Genomic DNA, 23,405 nt, shown 5'->3' with positions numbered 1-23,405 from the left:
GGCCCCAGGAGGTGCAAAGAACAAAGTACACAAGTCAAGGGCAGGTTACCTCTATCTAAAGGCATTTTAAAAAGTAAAATATCCAAGCAAATAACCCAACTGCTTTTTTTTAACTAAACAAATTAGATGTTGTAGCATTTAGAGAGAATTCCAAATAACACTAAGTGTCCCAAAAATACTATAAAAATTACACTTTGCCAACAGTGTGATCCCACTAGGTGAGGACACACAGGTTAGCTCCCATTCACCCCACACCAAAGCCCAAGCTTGCTTGGGTAAACTGAGTAAATTCACCAGCTAGCTAAGAATTATCATCTTGGAGGAACACAGCATGAACGCCCTGCTCGTGTTAGTTATCTGAGTTTAATGAGAATGTTCCCAAAGGACGTCAAAGTTCCTCACTGTGAACTGACCCATCTCCTTGGGATGCTGGTCATTACACTACAACTACACACCTGACCTCTTACACAAAGGAAACTGCTGGCGTGCGTGGGTCGGTGGGCACTGTAGAGATGCGCAGCTGCCTCACGAGGTCCGGAGCCGCCCTGACCGCACACCTGGGGTGAGTCCAGGTGACAAACCTCTGAACGTCACTTCACACGGTGGCTGAGAGTGGCTGCAACTTGCATTTCTCCCTCGCTGCCCAGACGGGCACGCCCGCCGGCCTGTGCTGGCGACGGGCCTCACCTTTATTCTGCCGCCACTGAGCTCCTCGCTGAGTCTCAGTCTGGCGTCCACCACCCTTTTTAAGTCTCTCTGCAGGCGACGTCCAAAGTCCCTGAACATCGTCGAGCCCCCCGAAAGAACGACATTCTAAAAGACACAAAGCAGAGGTTTCCTTGCATGAAATCACCCGCCCACGCTGGCCTAGTGACCTGCCCACGACACACCCCACGCGCCCAATCGCTTGTTTGAATAACACACTTCAATCTATGTGAAAAGATGATCACCGAAGCAGAGCTAATGCTATCGAGAAAGTATAAACTGTACTTTTCTTCCTGTGTCACAAATTCTTTCTCTTGGTGCTCCTCCTCAATTATAACCAAGTGAAAACACACTGCCTGTTCCATTTCTCAAAGGGCCATCTTCTACCAACACCCCTCCCCGTTTTCTCTTGACAAACTGCAAATCTAGATCTTTCAGACAACATCCTGCCCCAGGATCAACATCACGAATAATCACTGCTGCACCCGGTCAACCCGTGGAGAAATCGCTCAGAAACAACAGGAGACAGCTCGGCTCCTACCAGAGTCAAGGGGCCACCAACCCATGCTGCTCTCGGGTCACCCCTGCTCACCGACACTCCTCCTCGACCTGGCCAGGAGCTGAGAGAACCAGGACCAAGTCCCGGACAGGTCAGGTGGCAACCTTACTAGAGTAAAACAAGGGCATTCTGATCCCCACCTTCTTGAAGAGACAGGTGTCTTCACCTGCTAACACCTTCACATAAACTGTGTATCTGTTTGCTACTGAGAATCACCATTTAAAAGCATTCTTGATATTCTGGGCATCATATCTTAGAATAAGCCTCACAGTTCAATTCTCGACTTCATAAATTATATTGATAAAAAAACTTTATCTAAATCCATCACTGCTCTTCCAATTCTGTCACCTGCACTGCTAGCACCCTTTCTAGCATTCTTCTCTCCAGTCCAGGATACAGTCTTGGGTCAGTTGCTGCAATTACTTCTCATATCTCTGTAATGGATTTTTTAATTTAAAAATTAACTCACCAGGGTATGAAAACGATTGTTCATTAAGATCAGAAGCATTGCGTTGCTTTCAAAGGTGTAACACATAAGATTCATTTTTTCATTCATTCACACAACAATAAAAACTGTGCTGTGGGGCTTCCCTGGTGGTGCAGTGGTTAAGAATCTGCCTGCCAATGCAGGGGACACGGGTTCGAGCCCTGGTCTGGGAAGATCCCACATGCCACGGAGCAACTAAGCCCATGAGCCACAACTACTGAGACTGTGCATCTGGAGCCTATGCTCCACAAAGGGAGAGGCCGTGACAGTGAGAGGCCCATGCGCCGCGATGAAGAGTGGCCCCCGCTCGCTGCAACTAGAGAAAGCCCTCGCACAGAAACGAAGACCCAACACAGCCAAAAATAAATAAATAAAAATTTTTTTAAAAAAACGGTGCCGTGTATACACTGTGTATACGTGGTCAGATGATTTTAGACAAAGTAGCCAAGATACTACAACAGGAAAAATAGTCTTTGCAACAAATGATGCTGAATAATTAATATCCACAGAGGAGAAATGAACATTTGCTTACTTACCTTACTTCACACACACAATTTAACTCAATATGGATCACAGATTTAAATGCAAGGGCTAAAACTTACAGAGCTTCTAGAAGAAAATATTTTCTTAAAGTCTTCATGCCTATGATGTAGGCAAAGATGTCTTTGATCGGACATAAAAAGCGTGAACCATAAAAAAATAAAAACTGATAAATTGAACTTTATAAAATGAAAACTTCTGTTCTTCAAAAGATACCACTAAGGAAATGAAAAGACAAGCCACAGACTAGGAAAAAGTATCTGCAATACATACGTCTAACAAAGAACTTATATCCAGAATATAAAAAGAACTCTTACAACTCAATGATAATATAAACAAGCCAATTGAAAAATGGGCAAAAGATTCAAGCAGACATTTCACAAAAGAAGATGCACACATGACCGATAAGTACGTGAAAAGAGAGGCAACAGCATTTGTAATCAGGATCATACAAACCAAATCCATTACACACCAAGTTTAGGTTAAAATACAAACAAATGAAACTCTTGCACATCGCTGGTGGAAGTATGAATGATACAACCACTTTGGGAAAAGTTCAGTCGTTTTTATAAAGTCAGTGGTTACTGTTTTCTTTCTTAAAGACTTTGGCACTTCTCAAATTTTCTAAATGCATTTTAAGCCAGAAACGATCATCCTCTCTCACCTGTAGAGTCTACGTTTCCTACACTAAGACGGTGTTTTATGGTGCTGTCCGCTGACCTGCTGAAGGGCCGCGGAGCCCAATTTGCACAGCACCTCCTCACTCAGTGCGGCTTGTGCTATCTGCTTACCCAGACCACCGTGTGGACTGGGTTCTTCTACAGACTGCAGCTTACTCTGCTGCGTAACTGTTTATCCCATGATGTCAAATAAAAGCCTCAATCGTAAACTACCTCTACAAAAGCAAAGGCCCTGTCTTTATGCTAGTAAAGAACATCCTAGCACACATCATCATGAACACTACACACAGCCTGTTAGCCACCTGACTAAGCCAGAAAGACAAAGTCTATGTTAATAATAAGCTCATTCAATACCTTATATAGTATTAAAAATAACAAAAACTGCCAGTCCTGTGACGCTAAGTGTATTCTGTGCTGGAGACTCTATTCGTACTCTTAGTCCTGTCTGACAGACACGCCGTGCCCCTACCCACCACGCTATTCCTCCGTTAACCAGAGGCACAAAGTAAGATGCTCACAGCGAAGTCTCCACCCCCACTGCTCGCTACAGGTTATGACAACTCTCCCGGCAACCACCCCTACGTGGAAATTTTGAAGGCTTGTACCTCTTTAGGGACAAGAGCTTTTTTTAAAATAAAAAAATTCACAGCTTTTTAGGGAAGCATGCAACTTACTCTGTTACAGCAGTTCTCAAACTTTTTTTTAAATATTTATTTTTGGCCACGTTAGGTCTTAGTTGTGGCACGCGGGCTCTCTAGTTGTGGCGCGTGGGCTCAGTAGTTGCGGCGCGAGGGCTTAGTTGCCCCACGGCATGTAGGATCTTAGTCCCCAACCAGGGATCGAACCGGCGTCCCCTGCGTTGCAACACGGATTCTTAAGCACCGGATGGCACAAGAGCTTTTTTACTCTTAGATGGAACCCAAAGACTGCAATCCCAGCAAAGTTTGAACAAACTTACTTCTCAAAGGTGGGCCGTATGATGCCCCGCCCTGTCCTAGAGGAAATCCAACTCCAAGCTGGCTCGAAACGGCTGCCTGACCGTAGGAGACGTAACAACCGACGACAAATGTCTTCCGAGAATTACCTGCGTGTCTCCTCCCCCGGTTACTCCTCTTCTCCCCTCAGCTGCTGTAACCTGGCCTCTGCCCGCATCCTCACCTCGACCCTCGTCCTGGGTGACCTCTGGGCGTCACCTGACACAGCTGATGGCAGCTGTCTCCCCTTGACTCCCAGAGTGTTCTTTCTCTTCTCTCTTCGACTGCTCCTTCCTGGCTTCTTGGATGGTTAACTCTGTGTGTCAGCTTGGTCTGGCCACAGCACCCAATGACCGACGCACACGGCAACCTCGGTGTCGCTGTGAAGGTACTTTGCAGATGTGGTCAATGCTAAGAGCTTCCCCCCTAACGCGGATTGGGCCTCTTCCAAGGAGCCAGAGGCCCTGGGCGCAAGAATGAGGCGCTGGCCTCAAGCCCGACACACTCCTGTCAGGGTCTATCCCGGTGCCCACGTGAGGCCGGGCCCTCCTTGGAGGCTCAGTGCACATTTGCTCAACGTTGTCAAAACGGTGTCAAAACAGTCACCATCGGCCCCTCCTCACTCTCTCATAACAATAAGCCTCTGGAAGTTCCTCTCCACCTGGCAGGTCAGTGCTCAGCTGTGATATCACTCTTCCCTCCCCAGCAGCATAAGGATCCCGCCATTCCTGGACACCTGGGCAGGAAGCATCAACTACGGGGGTGCGCGTGGAGCCGGGGCTGGACCAGCAAGCCCTGGGCCTGCTCTGTCCACCACCTGGCCCCAAACCACCGGCTCATCTGCTCACACGTCACACTGCACTTGGGAATCTCACCTGAATAGAAGGCCTACTGTGAAAAGGGTTGAACAAACCAATAACGTCTTAAAATGTGTATTTCGCTCTCTCAAGTATTAAAGATATTTCAACTCGTTCACCATTAAGAATAAAAATACATATATAACTCACTTTGCAATAGCTCCTCCGATTTAAAAGGTATTAACATACTTACATAGAACCCAATTCAAGCAATCTGTTCCAGAAAAATAATTCCTTGAACCACATCAAGATGCAGTCACGTCTGCTTGACAAACACAACGAATGAGATGTTTTAACAACCCCCAGCCCACTGCCAAAGCAGGTCTAAAAATATTTATTTGCCAGCCCCGCTCTCCCTCCTGGACTTGGTGCCCACCACCTTCAGTACCACTCTGGGCTCCACCCGGAGCAGGGTTCTGCAGCCTCTGCCCTGCGCCCGCGCTCCCACCTATGCCAAGTGGCTTGCACCCCCACCTCATCTCTGCAGGCCGAGCCCTCAGACCAGCTCCCTGCCACCTTCTCCAAGCCCTCCTTGACCCCTCTCATTAAATTTCCATGACACCTCAATAAACGACATTTAGCTTGTGGTGGTTCCCGTGAGAATTATTTCGGTATTATTTTTAGCGTTTTTATAAGCTCTTGAAGACAAGATCCATCTCTCATACATACTTAAATCCTCTAAGTTAACAACAATAGTGTCTTGTATTTAGTAGAGACCCAGCTGCATTACAAAGCAACTCAAAATTGGCTTTGCCCTCGAGTAAAGCATGAAAGCTACTAAACGCTGACTAACCCCAGAGCGAACTAGTTGCTAACAGTGGTTCTCAATTTAGCTGCACATTAAAATCATCTGGGAAGCTTTTAAAATCCGGATGCCCAAAACAGTTACATCAGAATCTCTGGGGGTGGGACCCAGACATCAGTATATTTTAATGCTGCTGGGGTGACGCCCATGGACAGCCAGGGCCGAAAACGTCTTGTTTCAAGCAGCACCGGCTGCTTGCAATGACTTGGCTTCATGGGGAAATCAGGCCTCCCAGACTTGGCTCTCACACACGCGTCCCCTCCAGACCCAACCTCCATCAAACTTAGAGACTGAACAGAAAAAGGGGGCATGTGAATACCCTTCTGATCTACAGGCCAGACTGAAATAAAAATTAGATTATAACTCCTTTTGTCCAAAAAAACTGTTTTACGTTTTTGAAGATTCTAAATTTTCAAAGTCACATTTCATTCTCCACCGACTTCTTTCGCTTGTGCACCAGCCTGAGGAAGGTGTTAACTCAGGACCAAGAAGGTCTCGGGTGCTTCCTCTGCCCGCTTCTCCGTAAGCAACTCCACCTACAGTTCCCAAGACTGAGCCTGGGAAACATAAGAGGTCCAGGCCCGACTGGTCCAGACAGCGCCTTTGGGAGAAGGTGAGGCAACGGGGAGACCCCTTCCTCTGAGGCTGAGAAGCAGAGCCCTTCCCGTGGGGCCTGTGGCTTCCCCTCTGGCTGGTTCGGCCACCTCGGCCGCCCGTCTGAGCCTGTGGGCACTGCGCGGACAGTGCACCGAGGCAGGAGTCAGGAAACCAGCCTCCTGGAGGGGCACCTTGCCCGGGCACGGAATCCAGCAGGGCACAGCAGACGGGCTGCTTCCCGTGGGCAATCATGAGTTTCTTTGGGTACGAACCTGCTTCCTACTTCTTTAGTGGTTACTGAGTACTTTTTAAGCCCCACGGCACGTGTCTGGGACACTGACAAAAGGGGGCCCAGCAGGTAGGAAGAAACATCGGTAACAGAGGAGGGAATGACAAAGTAACGGTAAGACTGGAGAGGAAAGACGTGCTACCTAAAGACACGTGAACACAGCTCTCCAGAGCGAGACGCCCACGTGCTCTGCAGAAGCACTTGTATGTAGTATGTCTCTAATTACTTTCAAAATCCCACAAACTGTACATCTGTGCACTTCATGAACACAGATGTCACGGTGGAAGGTTCTTTCCACAGCAAGCTCACGGCTAAACTCTGGAGGGGGAGGAGGAAAGCGGGACCAAAAGTTCACAGCGAATCCGAAGAACAAGGCCGCCCGCCCGGGATGCTGCCCCCGGAGCCCGGAACACGCGGTGACGGCCTCTGGACACGAGGGGGCAGAGCAGTGGCCGGCGGGGGCCACAAGGCCCTGCGGTGAGAGGAGCCTTTCCCAACAGCAGCCCTGGCTGCAGTCAGCGAATGAGTGCGTGAGGCCTGAGCCGGAAAGTGTGAGAATCGCGCTTCCCACCTACATCCCCAACGCCTGTTTTCATATACAAAGTTCCTGGGAACACAGCCCCTCCTGGTCACTCACGTGTTCTCTGGCAGCAACACAGACCGAATGGCCCACAAAGCTGAAAATACTTACCATCTGGCCCTTTGCAGAAAGAGCTGGCCAACCCCTGGTCTAAAACCACCACGGGGAAAAGCATGACGACAGCCATTATTACCTAGCAGGCAAGCACGCAGGAAAGGGCATGTTTAGGCTTCGATGTTACACCTGCATTCACTCATCAAGCCCTTTGTTCTGGAAACAAGTCCCTTTCGTGGTGGCCGTGGCGGAGGTGCCAGCAGACAGTCCTCACCCTCCCCACGCCCAGGGCTGGCAGTGTGGCTGGGCCACGTGGCAGCGACGGGCCACAGGCGGGAGCCAGGTGCCTGCCAGCCGGCTCCCACGCAGGGGTGACCACCAGCGTGACACTCCAGGGGAGCCGCCTCACAGGGGACAGTCCGTGAACACACAAGTGAACGTGTGCTGCGAGCACCGAGACGCCAGGGTTAGCTTCTCACCTGCTGGGTGGCAGCGCAGACCGGGCCCCGCTGTGTCCCTCCTTCCCCACGGGGTACAGAGCCCAACAAAGGAGAAAAACACGGCCCACCCCCAGTCAGCCCCCCACCAAGCCTACTGAGATCCTAAACCACTCGCAAGCCTACCGTAACTCGGCCAAGGTCCCGCACAGAAGCACTAACACGGCCGGCGGAGCAGGGCCAGGCAACCAGGGCCAAGCAGAAAGCCCTCGAACGCCTCAGGGAAGAAATGACTTTTCCAGGGGGTGAAGCAGTCGAGACAGGGTTTCCCTCTTTGAGGAATCGTCTTCCTGCCACATTTTACATAATCTTCAGTGTGATGTGGTGGAAAAAGCACGAGTTTTCAAAGGTGTGGCAAGTGGACTCAAAATCCAACCCTGCCACTTAGCGAAGTGATCCTACCCGGAGCTTAACCCCTCTCAAAACTCAACTGTCTGTTGGACAGCTACATATAAAAGAATGAAATTATAACACTCTCTAATCCCATGTACAAAAACCAACTCAAAATGGATTAAAGACATAAATGTAAGACCAGAGGCCATAAAACTTCTAGAAGAAAACACAGGCAGAGCACTCTTTGACATAAATCATAGCAATATTTTTTGGATCCGTCTCCTAAAGCAAAGAAAATAAAAGCAAAAATAAACAAATGGGACCTAATTAAACTTAAAACGTTTGCACAGCAAAGGAAACCATCAATAAAACGAAAAGACAACCGATTGAATGGAAGAAAATATTTGCAAATGATACGACTGATAAGGGGTTAATATCCAAAATATATAAACAGCTCATACAACTCAACATGAGAAAAAACAAACGACCCAATCAAAAAATGGGCAGAGGATCTGAACAGACGTTTTTCCAAAGAAGACATACAGATGGCCAAAAGGCACGTGAAAAGTTTCTCAACACCGTTAATCATCAGAGAAATGCAAATTAAAACCACAATGAGCTGTCACCTCACACCTGTCAGAATGGCTATCATCAAAAATACCACAAAAACAAATGCTGGAGAGGGTGTGGAGAAAAGGGAACCCTTGTGCACTGTTGGTGGGAATGTGAATTGGTGCAGCCACTGTGGAGAACAGTATGGAGGTTTCTCGAAAAGCTAAAAATAGAGCTACCTAATGATCCAGCAATTCCACTTCTGGGTATTTATCCAAAAAAAATGAAAACACTTGGGGCTCCCCTGGTGGCGCAGTGGTTGGGAGTCTGCCTGCCGATGCAGGGGACACGGGTTCGTGCCCCGGTCCGGGAGGATCCCACATGCCGTGGAGCGGCTGGGCCCGTGAGCCGTGGCCGCTGGGCCTGCGCGTCCGGAGCCTGTGCTCCGCAACGGGAGAGGCCACAACAGTGAGAGGCCCGCGTACCGCAAAAAAAAAAAAAAAAATGAAAACACTTAACTCAAAAAGATATATGCACCCCTAAGTTCATAGCAGCATTACTTACAATTGCCAAGATACGGAAGCAACCTAAGCGACCATCAACAGATGAATGGATAAAGAAAATGTGGTGTATGTATGTATATATATATATATATATATATATACACACACACACATATACATACATACACACATACACAAGGGAATATTACTCAGCCATAAATAAGAATGAAATGTTGCCATTTGCAGCAACATGGATGGACTTGGAGGGTATTATGCTAAGTGAAACAAATCAGAGAAAGACAAATACTATATGAGCTCACTTATATGTGGAATCTTAAAAAGAAAACAAACCAGTGAACATAACAAAAACAAAGCAGACTCACAGACATACAGAACAAACTAATGGTTACCAGTGGGGAGAGGGAAGGGGCGAGGGGCAAGACAGGAGTAGGGGATTAAGAGGTACAAACTACTATGTATAAAATAAACAGGGTACAAGGATATACTGTACAAAAACAGGGAATATGGCCAATATTTTATAACAACTAGGAATGGAATATAGCCTTTAAAAATTGAAAATCACTAGGTTGTACACCTAAAACTTACATAATATTGTACATCAACTATACCTCAATAATTTTTTTTAGAAGTCCAAGACCAGTTTGCTCCAGTTGACCCAGGTCCCTCTAGTTTTGCCTCCTTTTCCCATCTCTGGGGCTCAGGGCCATCATCTATTAAACAAGGAGCCCAGGTTACAAGGCCATCTCTACTTCCTGGAAATGTACTGAAAGTGAACTAAACTGTCTGATGAGAAAAAATCTCACCCATGAACAATCTGTAACTGCTGGCAGAAGTTTCTTTTCCGTTAGGATGAAAAAAAGACTAAAGAGTGGGGCTTCCCTGGTGGCACAGTGGTTGGGAGTCCACCTGCCTATGCAGGGGACACAGGTTCCGTGCCCTGGTCTGGGAAGATCCCACATGCCGCAGAGCGGCTGGGCCCATGAGCCATGGCCGCTGGGCCTGCGCGTCCGGAGCCTGTGCTCTACAACGGGAGAGGCCACAACAGTGAGAGGCCCGCGTAACACACACACACACAAAAAAAACTAAAGAGTGCACACCTGTTCCTTGCTTTCATGGACAAGAAGACACAGCTGATGTTAAGTGAGATTTAAGAAGTAGGGAGAGCAAGGCATGTATTTTACTAAACTTACTAATACCCCCACCTGTCTCTAGTTTCCCTTTCTTGCACATTTTGTTGGAGGACAGAGCTGTTTAATTAAGCACATGTAACAATAAAAATAGAATTATAATTTGTTTTCACCCATAAAAAGTTGTCTACATAGGAAAATGTTTTCCAATAATAAGAATAACATTTGTTAACTCTAAAATTTCAATCTTAAAACACAAGAAGTAGAAGGTAAAAGTTATGCATCTTCTACCCCCAAAGATATGTTATTTTCTTTAAGAGTTTAGCATTCATTCAAAACCTTTTCAATATATATATGCAAACTATATTTTTAAATAAAATAATACTACGTGTGAACTTTACAGCTTGCTTTTTCACTTAACAATGTATACTACAGACATCTTTTCATTTCAATTTACACTGATTCACCTCATTCTTTTTAAAGACTGCGTAGTATCCCATTGTGTAGATGAAACAAAATTTATTAAGCCCTCACTCCTGAGCCTGATATGCTCCTCTTTAAACTCAAGTCCCTGTGCTGAGAAGGTAAGACAGGGCAGAGGCTGAGGGCTGAAAATTACATGAGTATTTTCTACCTGACTGCTTCATTTCAGGCTCTGACCTCTTCCTGGCAACAGCACATTTGGCACAAACCTAAATATGCATGAAGCAAGACCAGTGAATTCATGGAAACCATGAGGGGAAGGATACCCTTCATCTTTCCATCAATACATAAGGTTAAAACTGTCCAGTTTAAAATACAGCTGGCCAGGTAAGAATACAGCCATGAGGATACTTAAACACTTCTGGTGAGCTGAGTACTATTTCCAAACATTTAAGTCATCTCCACTCCAAGAAAAATATTTGGCCAGTATGCTGGCCTTTAACAAATCCTGTAAGACAGGAGTGAAACAGGAACATCTGCATACTGACGTTAAGAACCTATTATTCCAAGAACGCTGGGCCTTTAACTGTGCAATGAACCCGAGCACCTTACCCTTATAAGGTATAAGCTTATACCTTATACAGCGGACGACGGACATCGATGGGGCAGCTCTGAATGACTTCATCAACAACGTCCGAGATGGACTCCATAAAGTCTGGGTTGGCAAACTGAATTTCATATAAATATAAAAGAAACATTACACATTTCTCTCAATAACCTTTTTAAGAAGTAACTAACAAATACAAAATGTACTATACCGTTAAAACCATCACACTGGAATGATTACGTCAAATGTTCATATGTCAGAAGAACCCAAGTGACTGTGCATGGGGTGATGGTGACACGTGCCCTCAGGAGATGACATGTGTGGGGTCAGCAAGGGGAAAACATCAAAGAGTAGCAAAAACAGACCAGCTCTGCATTAGGACACACGGTGAATCCTGCTGTCAGAGTGTGAAACGCGTGTGCATGATGTATGTGACATGTAATGAAAACGCCACAAATACACAATAAGTATACCACTTATGAATATTAACATCATGATAAAACTAGCCATGATATAAGAAAAAAACACAGTCAATGAAAGATCACACTGTAAACCTGAGCTAGAAGCCTGGGGAGGGTTCGGGGGGGGTGGCTTTTAAATGAAACAGTCAATATGGTAGCAATCATGTCACTGAGTAAACAGTCTTGGATTCAATTCTGTAAGTTAAATAAGTTAAAGTATAAATAATTCAACTTAAAAAAACTTTAAATACACTTTAAAAATCAAGGAAAGCTTTAACGTACTCAAGGGGAAGAAGGTAACACCCAGTTGCTCACCAGCTGTTCACTGGACATTTTCGGTTTTATGTCTATTTTAAATCAGTAATATCAAAGGCATGATTATTAGATTATAGTAAGGCATACATTGTGTGCCATTTCCCTATACAAAATGGTCATACACATCTAAAAACAGGCAGCAGCTTGTAACCTACCTATCAAATGTAAACTGAATTAGGCAGAAAAATATACCAAAATACAAATAAAATCCACTTTATTTAAACCTTAAAATGTTGCCTCTTAATGACTGCTTCTGCAAAAGTAATAATAATTCTTTGTGACTATAGTTAAAATGATGATATCTGTAATTCCTAAAGCCCATCTAACTAATGGAAAGGTTAGTCCTCAGACAGAAGCTTTAACTAACTTGCAGCAGGGAACACAGCAGGACCAACTGTCTGGGGTTAAAAGCTGCAACTAGGATGGACCATCACCAAGGATGGAAAGGTTACATGTTACATGTTACCCTACTCCCATACAAAGGCAGATTGCATTCGGTCCCCGGGATTAACTAGTTTTCATATTACTATGGATTAATTTCATTTCCATTATCTTCTATTGCTCTTAAAGCTTCTCCCTAATCACTCATTATCTCTAACGGAGAACCAAGTCTAAAGAGGGGCATCAGTCAAGCAGGCAACCTGCACAGGGGCTGTAAGAGCTGCAGAGGGTGCAGCGTGTATCCCAGCGTCCTCACGACAGGCGGCCTGAGAGCTGCTCAGGAAACCCCACTGGGGACTCTCCGTACACACATGAGGTGGCAGTATCGCTCCACATGTGCCATACCTCACACTCAAAAAGCTAACATCTTACCTCCGGGTGAAAGAAAATCTCAGGGCCCAGGAACCTTTCGTAGCCAACATCTATAATGAACTTCTTCTGGTTGACTGCATTGATCCCCGTGTACTGTTTGATCCACTTCTGAGGATCCACATCATACTTGGCAAATTCCTTGACGATATCAGGGCAAATGTAACAGTATTTCTCCTGCAGACACACACAAAGAGATGTCTCCAGAGTCTGCCCTCTGACAAGTACCCAGCATCAAACACCCTGAAATGAGTCCCACACACACACAACTCCAGTATGGACGTGTGGCCAAGCCTCACAGACTTTTCATGACTATGCTCTGGACTTGTAAATCTGCTTCCTTTGCAGCTCGGCTATGAACCTCAGCCTTACCCTATCAAATTTTGCTGCATATCATCTGAAGTGATGTCTAAAGGTATCCCTCTCCGCTTTCCTTATTCCTCCTGGGCTCCTACACAGCGCCTGGCCGGGCACACACCGCCATCCACCCTGCACCAGTAGACCGCATTCCCCACGATGAATGCGGTGGATCTCACCCCCATGCCTACCACGGCCCACCGGCGGGTCGTGAACCTGCTGTGCAGCCCGACACAGCACGGTCATCAGCTCCACGACAGTATTCACTGACTGCCTAGGCACACGGGATGCGCAAGTGAACAAAACACACACAGACCCCTGCCCACTGGAGCATATGCTCTGGCTAAGTCAAGAGAGTAAAGTGACAGCCGTGATACGTAAGTGACACAGCACGCTAGAAGGCGGCAGGTACCACGGACAAAAGAAAAGGTCCACTTAGGCAGGATGGAGCTGCCGTACGCCCATACACGGGAAGCCACTCGTGGTTTCCACCCCAGCACCGGACCAGCCTGACAGGTGGAAAGTGTCTCCTCAGCATCTGGTGACGCTCGACTGGGGATCTCTGGGTCGATCACCTGTCCTGAGAGCTAACCTCAGCAAAGCAGCAGGTGGCACTTGGGTGGCAGATTCTGGAAGCAAGCTGCCTGTGGGCAAGGTGGGCTTTGCCCAACACCAGGCACACAGCTGGAGCTCACTACACATTTTAGAAGGACCTCTGAAGGTCTTTTCATGATATTAAGTTTAAAGTTTCTGAGAATCCCTGAAACAGATCCTAATACCATCCTTGATATACTTTGTCGAATTATAAGCTACACAACCCTGCTCACTGACAACAGAGCAAGTCAGTCCACATGACTTCAAATCTACAGACTGGAGACAGAAACATTACACTGCCTCAAGAGGCCTGGTCAACTTCTTAGGGCACCTCAGCTGGCTCAACTGATGGCATGAAACGCCTCCTTGAAGCTGGACGGAGAGCAGCCCCGTCAGCCCGAAGTTCTGGACTCCCGCTGCAAGGACAGTGTGTGCCAGAGCCCACCAGCCTCAGGCCCACCTGTGACCCTGGGAGTGACAGGATGCAGGGGCTCTAACCACCCTTTCCAGGATCTCCTCCATCACAGAGAGAAGTGAGGCGAGAACGAACAGCAGGGTCGGGGCAGCTCACCTGCGAGAACACAGGAGTCTCTCGCACGCCCGACCTTCACAGCTGAGCGACACACTGTCAGGGCCGGACTGGGCCAGCTCCGGGATCAGGGCCAGAACCGGACCCCAGAGAGCCAGCAAGTGAAGGAAATGCCTCCCGATCATCACACTCAGGGCTCTGCTCACCCCACGTCCACCCCGAGGGTCGGGTCCCATTTGTGAAAGAGGGCGTGGTGAGGGAACCTGGATCAGAGATCCAAATCTCTTTCCTTGAAAAAAGGCAAGGAGAGGAAGAGGGCAAGTTGGGGAAATATTTTATTCTAAAAAGAAAGTCTTATGTTGCTTCTATAACCTTCCCACCAGAAGGAAAGGACGGGCCCTGATGCCTTGGCTGGGCATTCGAGGTGCTCCCGTCCGGGGCACACGGGGCAGCAGGCCCCTCCTCACAGGAGCCCTGACCACTGCCAGTGCGCCTGGGCTCAAAACACCTGTGTTCACCAGGAGTGGCGGGTGAAACGCGGGAGTCCCGCCCCCGCCCCATGCTTCCTTTCCTTTTAGCCAGGCCGGTCCAGGGTGCTTAGTGCGAGGAAGCCAGGGAGCAGCAACGGGGGGTGCGGGAGAACAGGCTAGACTCCCCTGCGGCTCAGAAGCTAAGTGTATGCTCAAGGCCATGTGTCGTCCCCACATTTAAATTCTTCTCCAGAAGCAAACAAAACCCTTGCTCCTCATCTATATGAAGATCACGCTTGTATTACTAAGAATCTCTTGCATTTTGGTTTTAAAAAAACACAATAATTTCTCCTAATTTTGCAACCTGAAAAGAAAGCTCCTTTCAACAGGGTCTGTCAACTGCTACATACAGAGTCGTACAAAGACCAGACTGATGGATCGGGTCAAGCAGCCATTTTAAAAAGGAACAATGAGCCATTTTTCTTCTGCTCTTACGGATTTAATTTTAAAACCTCCTGTAACTTTTCCGGCATGGTAATTACAGTCTGGAAACTACATGTGGATTCTGCTCTACGATCCCACCCTAGAACAGCATTACTCTGAATGGTAATTCACAGGGCACAGAACCACAGACTACAGGTACTGGGAGTTAGTGTGAATACTGGCTGACCTCACAGGATTCCTAACGGTCGCTGCTGCTGCTGCCTGTTCCTTATTCTAGAAATGAACTTGAAGGGAGACGCGGGAGACACGTCCAGCTAACTGAAGGTTCTACCTGCTCAGGCGCCAATGAAACGATGCTGTACTGTGTAGGGCGCTCAATCCCAGCGACCGGGCTGTTCTCATGTGCAGCTGGAAGCTCCACAAGCGTAAACAGATCGAGACCCACATTCGTGGGGAGTGGGGAGGAAGGAAGGTGAGGGCGGGGGGTCTCGGCAGCAAGGGAAGCACCCAAGCACCTCTCTCACCCGCAAGCCAGCCCCGTTTGCTCCTGCTCTTACCTTGATGGCTTTGGCAGTCTCCAGCGACTGCTCCGGAGGAATCCCCACCTCCCGCTCCCTCAGCAGCTGTTGCATGAAATACGTAATATCTCTCCCTGCGATAGGGATGTGTTTGATGCAGCTCCCAATGACATACCCTTCTGCCTAGGAAGAAGAGGAGACAGACGGTGTGTGAGCGACTCCAGGAGAGAAGGGCTCCCTGGGCGCTAAGTCAGTCTCCCGCCCCGCCCGCGTCACTGCATTTACTGAGTCCCCACTCTGTGCACAGCTCAGGCCTGGAGGTCTTTTCAAACAACCGCAGGCACAATTCCGTTAGTAGAACCGGAGATGCCCTAAGCCACCAAAATGACGTCTTCGTCAGGAATGTGAAGAGAAAAACCACATGAAATGGTTCATTTCCAAAAAGTACTGCCGTTTGTCAGAACAATGGATCATCATTTTTTTCTTCCTCTAACAGAAAAGAAGAAGTTTATCTATAAAATCATTAAAACGACTATAAATCGACCTGTATTTAAAAGTCAACAATTTGGTTAGCAGGCAGGACACGGCTTCTAACAACCTGGACTCAATCCGGTTCCACGTCTGTGGGCTGAGTGACCGTGGACACATCTGGCAACATGTTTCATCCTCAGTTCCTTCATCCATAATATGGGGCAAACGGGGTTTATAATACAGAATTCATGAAACAGAGTAAGTCCAGCTCACAGCCCTGTTTGGGACCAGTAGTTAGGTACTCAATAAATGGTCCCGTTTACTATACAAAGAGCGGCACTTGTTAGGAGTGATTCTGGCCAGTTCACCCAAATGCTCTGCCGTGTGAGACCACGCTGGGAGGAGCTGCGATCCTCTTGCTGGGCCGCCCCCTGCCAGCGCCAGGAAGGGAGCTACAGCTCTTTGCCCACGGCCCGCAGCTTGGCCCGAGGGCCCACACCTTTTAAAAGGAGCTATACACACACACACACACACCCCATATGTGCAGAAAATATGCCTGAAATATACATAAATAACTAGTAACAGGGCTCTCTGAGCAGGGGGCCTGGAGGAGGAAGATGAGAAGGAAGAGGAGGTCTGACTGTCCACCGTGTGTCCCGTTGCAGGCAGCTTCGATTCATCTTCAAAAAAGCAAACTTCAGGGGCTTCCCTGGTGGCGCAGTGGTTGAGAGTCCGCCTGCCGATGCAGGAGACACGGGTTCGTGCCCCGGTCCAGGAAGATCCCACATGCCGCGGAGCGGCTGGGCCCGTGAGCCATGGCCGCTGAGCCTGCGCGTCCGGAGCCTGTGCTCCGCAACGGGAGAGGCCACAACAGTGAGAGCCCCGCGTACCGCAAAAAAAAAAAAAAGCAAACTTCAAATAATTCATTTAAATAGTCCACTGGACTGAAAGAAAAATATAGACATTGTCTCTTGAACCTGAATTAGGAATCACTTCTCTAATATTTTGAAAATTAAAACTAAAAAGTGACACTGCAGAGCATTCTGCAAGTCAAAAGGAACAATCTCCCCTTCTTGGCTCTTAAATAAATTTTGAAAAATAAGAAGCGATTTCTCTAAAGCATGAGCTGGGTAAAGCCGTCCACATCTTGTCACAGAACACAGGGCTCATCCTTCAGAGCGGTCGTGCACCACACCTACTGATACCCAAGCTGACAGCTCAGAACGTAAGCCAGGAAGGCCCTCCTGGTGATGTACCCCTGGTGATCAAGCAGAGCCCTGGAGACCCCGAATGACTGCTGACATCCTGACTGCAGAAATTTCCCAGCATGAATCCCAACTTGCCAGCACCGAAGACACTGGTTTTCTTCTTCTTTCTCACATACCTGAGTTTAAAGACTCTTGTTACCTTTGCTAAGTACAGTTACGGTTTCTAAAGTGGTATTTTAATTACAGAAGGGTTTTTTCCTTTAATCTCTCCCCTTACCTCCAGTCGGGGGAGGCCTACAGAAAGTGAAGCACTGAACACTCTGCTTACCACTGGGATAGCATGGGTGACCCCATCCCCACTGTCGATGACGATCCCCGTTAACGTACGTTCGCCCACTTGTCGCGAGGTCCAGGACGCTGCTAAGGCCAGCACTGCCTGCACCAAAGACACGGAGACCATCAGCATTCGGGGAAACTCTTCCCAAGGACTGCACCTGATTGTTCTCAGGTTCAATCAATAAGACCTTTCTTATGAGTAACTCTTTCCCTTCCCTATCCTCCATCTTCCCCCCAGAATTCAAATTCCAAATTGAACAACTAACACGCAAATTTTGTATACTTCATCTGGAGGGGTCAAGTTTTCAATAAAATAAATCAAAGTTTTGCAAAGAAAAGCCGGAGAGAATCACCAGAGGCAATAGCCTGTGCTATCTCCCAAATTAATTTTCTATGCAACTCCTTCTCCTTTTTCTTAGAAGGGACTGGAATATGCAGAAGACATTTTAGGAGATACTTTTTTAAAATTTATTCCCCAAGATCCCAGTCAATTCCCTTATACAGGGTGGCAGATAAATAACGACATCCAAAACCAACAAAAATCCCCACACTAAGAACAAGTAGCTTCAAAGGAAGTCCTACAAGCTCATGGAACCACAGGAGCCCAAACCCCAAAGGCAGAACCCTCTAGAAACATATGCTTTGTTTTTTAGCAGATATTATAGTATCTTTCCTTTTTTATGATCAGAAGTGAAAGAAGCCAAAAAAGAACCATCATATCAATCTTGTCATCCAGAGAAGAATACGTTAGATTCTAAAGCATGTAAAAAGACAAAAGCTGGACAAGCTCTATACCAGCAGTACAAACATGAAGATATAAATCACAGAACATGGTCTGTACAGTGTTTGAGTTCAAACCTGAATGGGGTGGGTGTGGTGTCTGTGTACGGTGTGGAAAAGGAAGAACGCACAGCACAATCTTACAACAGAGGCCTTGAGAATCACCATTTCTTCCACTGTTAGACAGCTAAGGTCATTTGGGAATCATAAAAATCACTTTGTTTTTACCTGAACTGCAATGTAGAGTCCTGGTACATTAAACGATTCAAACATAATTTCTGCAAGATATTCTCTGTTTTCTGGTGTGTTCAGTGGAGGTTCTGTCTGTAAGAAAACATTCACTGTATTTAGTGTTCACCCAAATTTCATGTAACTATATCAGAATCTTAAAAAAGTTAACCTAAAAGCATGTTATAATTAGGATGCTGTACAACTTCCTGATTTGACAGGTAGCGCACACCCAGAGCGTACTCTAAAGAAATTTGTACTTAAAGAAATTGTCTTAAAGAACTTTGGCTGCGGGGCTTAAAAGCTTTGACACAGGGCTTCCCTGGTGGCGCAGTGGTTGAGAATTCACCTGCCAATGCAGGGGACATGGGATCGTGCCCCGGTCCGGGAAGATCCCACGTGCCGCGGAGCGGCTGGGCCCGTGAGCCATGGCCACTGAGCCTGCGCGTCTGGAGCCTGTGCTCCGCAACGGGAGAGGCCACAACAGTGAGAGGCCCACGTACCGCAGAAAAAAAAAGCTTTGACACAGCAGAGTAAAGCCTTCTCTGAACACTTCTGCTCTTATTAACCACCCCAAAACAGGAACAAGTTAGAGAAAAGGGAACTCTACCTTCAATAACATAACAGCCAAACACCCTGAAACTGAAGAGCCCGGCAGCAAGTTGCCAAGGGTAGTAATAACCCCACCAAGATGAGTGAGGATGCCAAGAGGGAACACCGGTGACTTCAGACCCCAGGCAAGCTACACAGGTCTCCAGAGGGAGGAAAAGCAGTGAGCCTTGCTTGGAAAAAGACCAGTTTGAGCAGAACAGCTGAGAAGCCTCCCTCCACAAGCCCCACCTGCCATCAGAGCACAGGCCGCAAGGTTAGACGAAGCATCTTTGCCATCAGCTGCGAGGCAGAAAAAGCTGGGCAGAAGCAGCTTCACCCAGACACTGCCCCCCGCCCGGCCTCAACTCACACACACAGCCTGTCCAGGAAGAATTCCCCTCATTCAAAGATGAGGAAAGAACACAAAGAAACCAGCCAAAGACCATATAAAGACACTGAAAGAAAAAGAGAGGGAAGAGGGGAAAGTAACAGGAAAAACAAATGGCAGGCAAAAAAACGTGTACCCAGAAAAATGTAAAAATACAGCAGATGAAAATCATGATAAAGACATTTCAAAAAATTCAAATATCTATTTTAAAATAATAACCATTATCAAATAGGAGGAAATTAACAGGATTACAGAAAGATAAAAAGAATAAATAAACCTGCTTTTTTGTCATTCAGCAATAGGTTGTGAACATTTTTCCATGTCAATAAATATGGTTATACATCACATATTTAAGCTGCAAAACAAAGAAAGAAAAAAAGAATAAATAAAAATTCTCTGGACCTTTTGGCAAAAACTCCCACATTACCCTTTGTTATAGACTGAGCTGTGTCTCCCAAAATACCTAAGTTGAAGCCCAACCCCCAGTGTGACCGCATCTGGGGACGAAGCCTCTGGGGAGGTAATCAAGGTTAAATGAGGTCATGGGGGAAGCCCTAATTCGAGAGGACCAATGTCTTTCTTTGTCAGAAAAGGAAGAGACACCAGAGAGCTCTCTCTCGCACACGCACAGAGGAAAGACCACATGAGGACACAGCGGGAAGGCGGCCATCTGCACACCAGGAAGGAGGGTCTCACCAGAAACCAACCCTGACAGCACGCTGATCTCAGACCTAAAGCCTCCAGAACTGTGAGAAAACAAATGTCGGCTGTGTAAGCCACTCAGCCTGTGGGATTTTGTTATGCTTAGTTTGAGCACCTAAAACACCCTGAAAGCAGGAAAAGTACAGCCAGCCTTGGCCATCAACAGATACATTTGTAGCACTGGGACACATGGGGCCACACTTACAGAGTCTTCAGGGCAGGAAGGTGTGACCCAAGAATTCTACATCTGGCCACACTGCCAATCAAGTATGTTGCAAAAACAAAGGACCTTTAAACATATAAGAACGTGGGAGAATTTGGTTCCTATGAAGCCTTCATGAATTAACTATTAGAAGAATGCAGAAAGTATGGCCAAAGACTCACAGTGAGCAATTAATCCATTTAAGATGTAGGAATAAAGATTTTTCTTTCCAGGGAATAACAGCTATAGAACAGAATGCAAACATTATAAATTACAACAGCAGAACCAGCATCAAGTTGGGAGGTACAGATGGAAGGAGAGGTATAGATGGAAGGAGAGAATATAGACATTGATATCCTCGTACCATGGAATCAAAAGATAATTGTCTTATTATAGAGTATCAGAGACATCAGTAAACCTAAAGTTGTAAATAGCAGAATAAGTTTAGTAACATGATCAATCAAAAGCAGGTGACAGAGGAAGAAAGAAAAGGTAAGAAAATGTGGAAATGTACCAACTTGATCACTAAGCACAGTAGGAAGTAATCACACCTAAACAAACACAGGTAAATATATTATACAGAAGGATAGTTACATTAAAATAGTTTTAATGAATTATTATGAATTATTTTTATAAATAATAAGTCTTAAAATACTAATACATAAATAAAACACATTAAAACCAGAAAGCAAAGCATATAGTAGAACAGCTGAACTAAGGCCACACACACCTGTCGCACAGTGGCAGGCCACACCAGCCCGGTTAAAAGGAGAGCTTGTCCCACCTTCAATTTTACTAAGTTTAGAAAGTGATTTCCTGTCTCAGTGTGTAATGAGCACTGACCTCACAGGAGTCTAAATAAAGTGCTCATGGCAGCACACAGCATGTGGTGAGTTACTGTTACTAAAATCATCAGCAAGTACCAGTGAGAAACTCACTAAAGACTAAAGTCTCTTAGCTAAGACCATGAAACAAAATCAAATTACATTCTCTAGGCAAGAAAAAACAAGGTGCCTCAGAGAGGTCCAAAGTCAGCATTGCTTCCAAGATCAGAAAAAACCTTGGGACTTCCCTGGTTGTCCAGTGATTAGGACTCCATGCTCCCAACGCAGGCGGCCCGGGTTCGATCCCTAGTCAGAGAACTAGATCTCACGTGCGTGCCGCAATTAAGGAGCCCGCAAGCTGCAACTAAGGAGCCCACATGCCGCAACCAAGACCCGGCACAGCCAAATAAATAAATAAAATATTAAAAAAGAAAAACCTAAATGCCCACTCACTAGGAACTGATTAAACAAATTATGCCACATCCATAAAACGCTACACTTTGCAGCAATTAAAAAGGATGAGCTTTTTGCGTGCTGGTATGAAACAATCTCTATGATAAACAGTTAAGTGAAAAGAGAAAGGCATCTCCACACTTTACACATCCTTAAATGTTCTTCTGTATCAACAACTTTTTTATAAAAAATCAAGGTGTATGGGGGCGAGGAATAGGGAGCTGTTCAATGGGCAGAGCTTCAGTTCTGCAGGATGCGAAGGTTCTAGAGACCTGTCACACAACAATGCGAATACAGGTAACACTCTGAACTACACACTTAAAAAAGGTTAAGGGGGGCTTCCCTGGTGGCGCAGTGATTGAGAGTCCGCCTGCCGATGCAGGGGACACGGGTTCGTGCCCTGGTCTGGGAGGATCCCACATGCCGCGGAGCGGCGGGGCCCGTGAGCCATGGCCGCTGAGCCTGCGCGTCCGGAGCCTGTGCTCCGCAACGGGAGAGGCCACAACAGTGAGAGGCCCGCGTACCGCAAAAAAAAAAAAAAAAAAAAAAAAGGTTAAGGGAGTAAATTTCATATGTTTTTAATCACAATTTTTAAAGGTTTTACAATAAAAACCAAGGTTACCACCACATGTGTATTTCATTACCATTTTATAAAACAAGATTATGGATTATGTATAATCCATATGCCTGCACACAATTATCTCTGGTTAAGAACCGGTAAAGGTGTTTTCCTCCAGGAAGGGGATCTGGGGGGCAGCACAGAGCTGGGAAGGAGACACACGTGCACTGGAAATCCTTCTGCACCTTTTGAATTCTGTGCTGTGCATGTCATCGCTTCAAACAAATAAGCAAGTCTGGCTGTCAGCTCGCTGGGGCCTTTAGCTTAGACTCTTGTATAGCAATGATGGAAAGCTCAAACGCAGCGCCCCAAGTAAGTTTTAATTACTGTGATTAGAATCAATATATAATATTCCCCGGATGGGAGAGAGAAAGCAATCTTAAGACATATGTGAGAAATAATAAAGTCATCAAAAGCAGATTGTTAATAAGGGATCTGAAAGTCACCCATCAACAACATAACTTATTTTAACATTCCTACCTCAGGGGGTTGAGATTAAATTTGTTAATACCTTAAAGCGCCCAGCACATAGCTGGCACTGTGTTATGATTACTATTTTAGATTTCTTGCATTTAAAGCACATGAATAACAGCTGCACCTTCCAACAGTACTGGCTACAATGTATCTCCTTAAAGCACCTCCTGTCCATCTGAAAAACAGGCCTAATAACTACCCCCTCCCAGGGTTGTTGGTGGGATTAAATAAATGAGTGAATACATGTAAATACTTGGTGAGGGGAGGGGCAGGGCACATAGCAAGCGCTGAATAAATGTCAGCTATGCCATCAATAATGTAATTAACACCAGAAGAAATTATATATATTAGCTACAGAGATCTATAAAATCTTTTCTCACCATGAAGAGAAATGCAAGCACCTTAATAAGTTAACTTTAGAAACAAAGCATTTAAACTGAG

At 46.3% G+C, this 23,405-nt stretch overlaps 1 protein-coding gene across 3 annotated transcripts in view; it reads right to left on the bottom strand.

The window, feature by feature from the left end:
• The window catches only part of ACTR3B (actin related protein 3B), a 105,436-nt gene that overhangs the window by 44,918 nt on the left and 37,113 nt on the right, over window positions 1–23,405 (bottom strand). For 2 of the 3 annotated variants that reach the window (XM_082846717.1, XM_082846718.1), the window contains exons 5-9: window positions 18,712–18,807; window positions 17,696–17,803; window positions 15,728–15,871; window positions 12,780–12,953; window positions 11,219–11,311 (exon numbers count right to left, since the gene is read on the bottom strand). In XM_082846717.1, the coding sequence (XP_082702843.1) occupies window positions 11,219–11,311; window positions 12,780–12,953; window positions 15,728–15,871; window positions 17,696–17,803; window positions 18,712–18,807 (615 nt within the window). Of the gene's footprint in view, window positions 1–687; window positions 814–11,218; window positions 11,312–12,779; window positions 12,954–15,727; window positions 15,872–17,695; window positions 17,804–18,711; window positions 18,808–23,405 lie in introns of all 3 variants that reach the window. The other variant, XM_082846719.1, reaches the window with a different exon arrangement.

This window comes from Leucopleurus acutus, assembly GCF_964270905.1.
Source record: "Leucopleurus acutus genome assembly, chromosome: 9".
NCBI classification, from domain to species: domain Eukaryota; kingdom Metazoa; phylum Chordata; class Mammalia; order Artiodactyla; family Delphinidae; genus Leucopleurus; species Leucopleurus acutus.
This window is presented reverse-complemented; position numbering and strand designations above follow the sequence as displayed.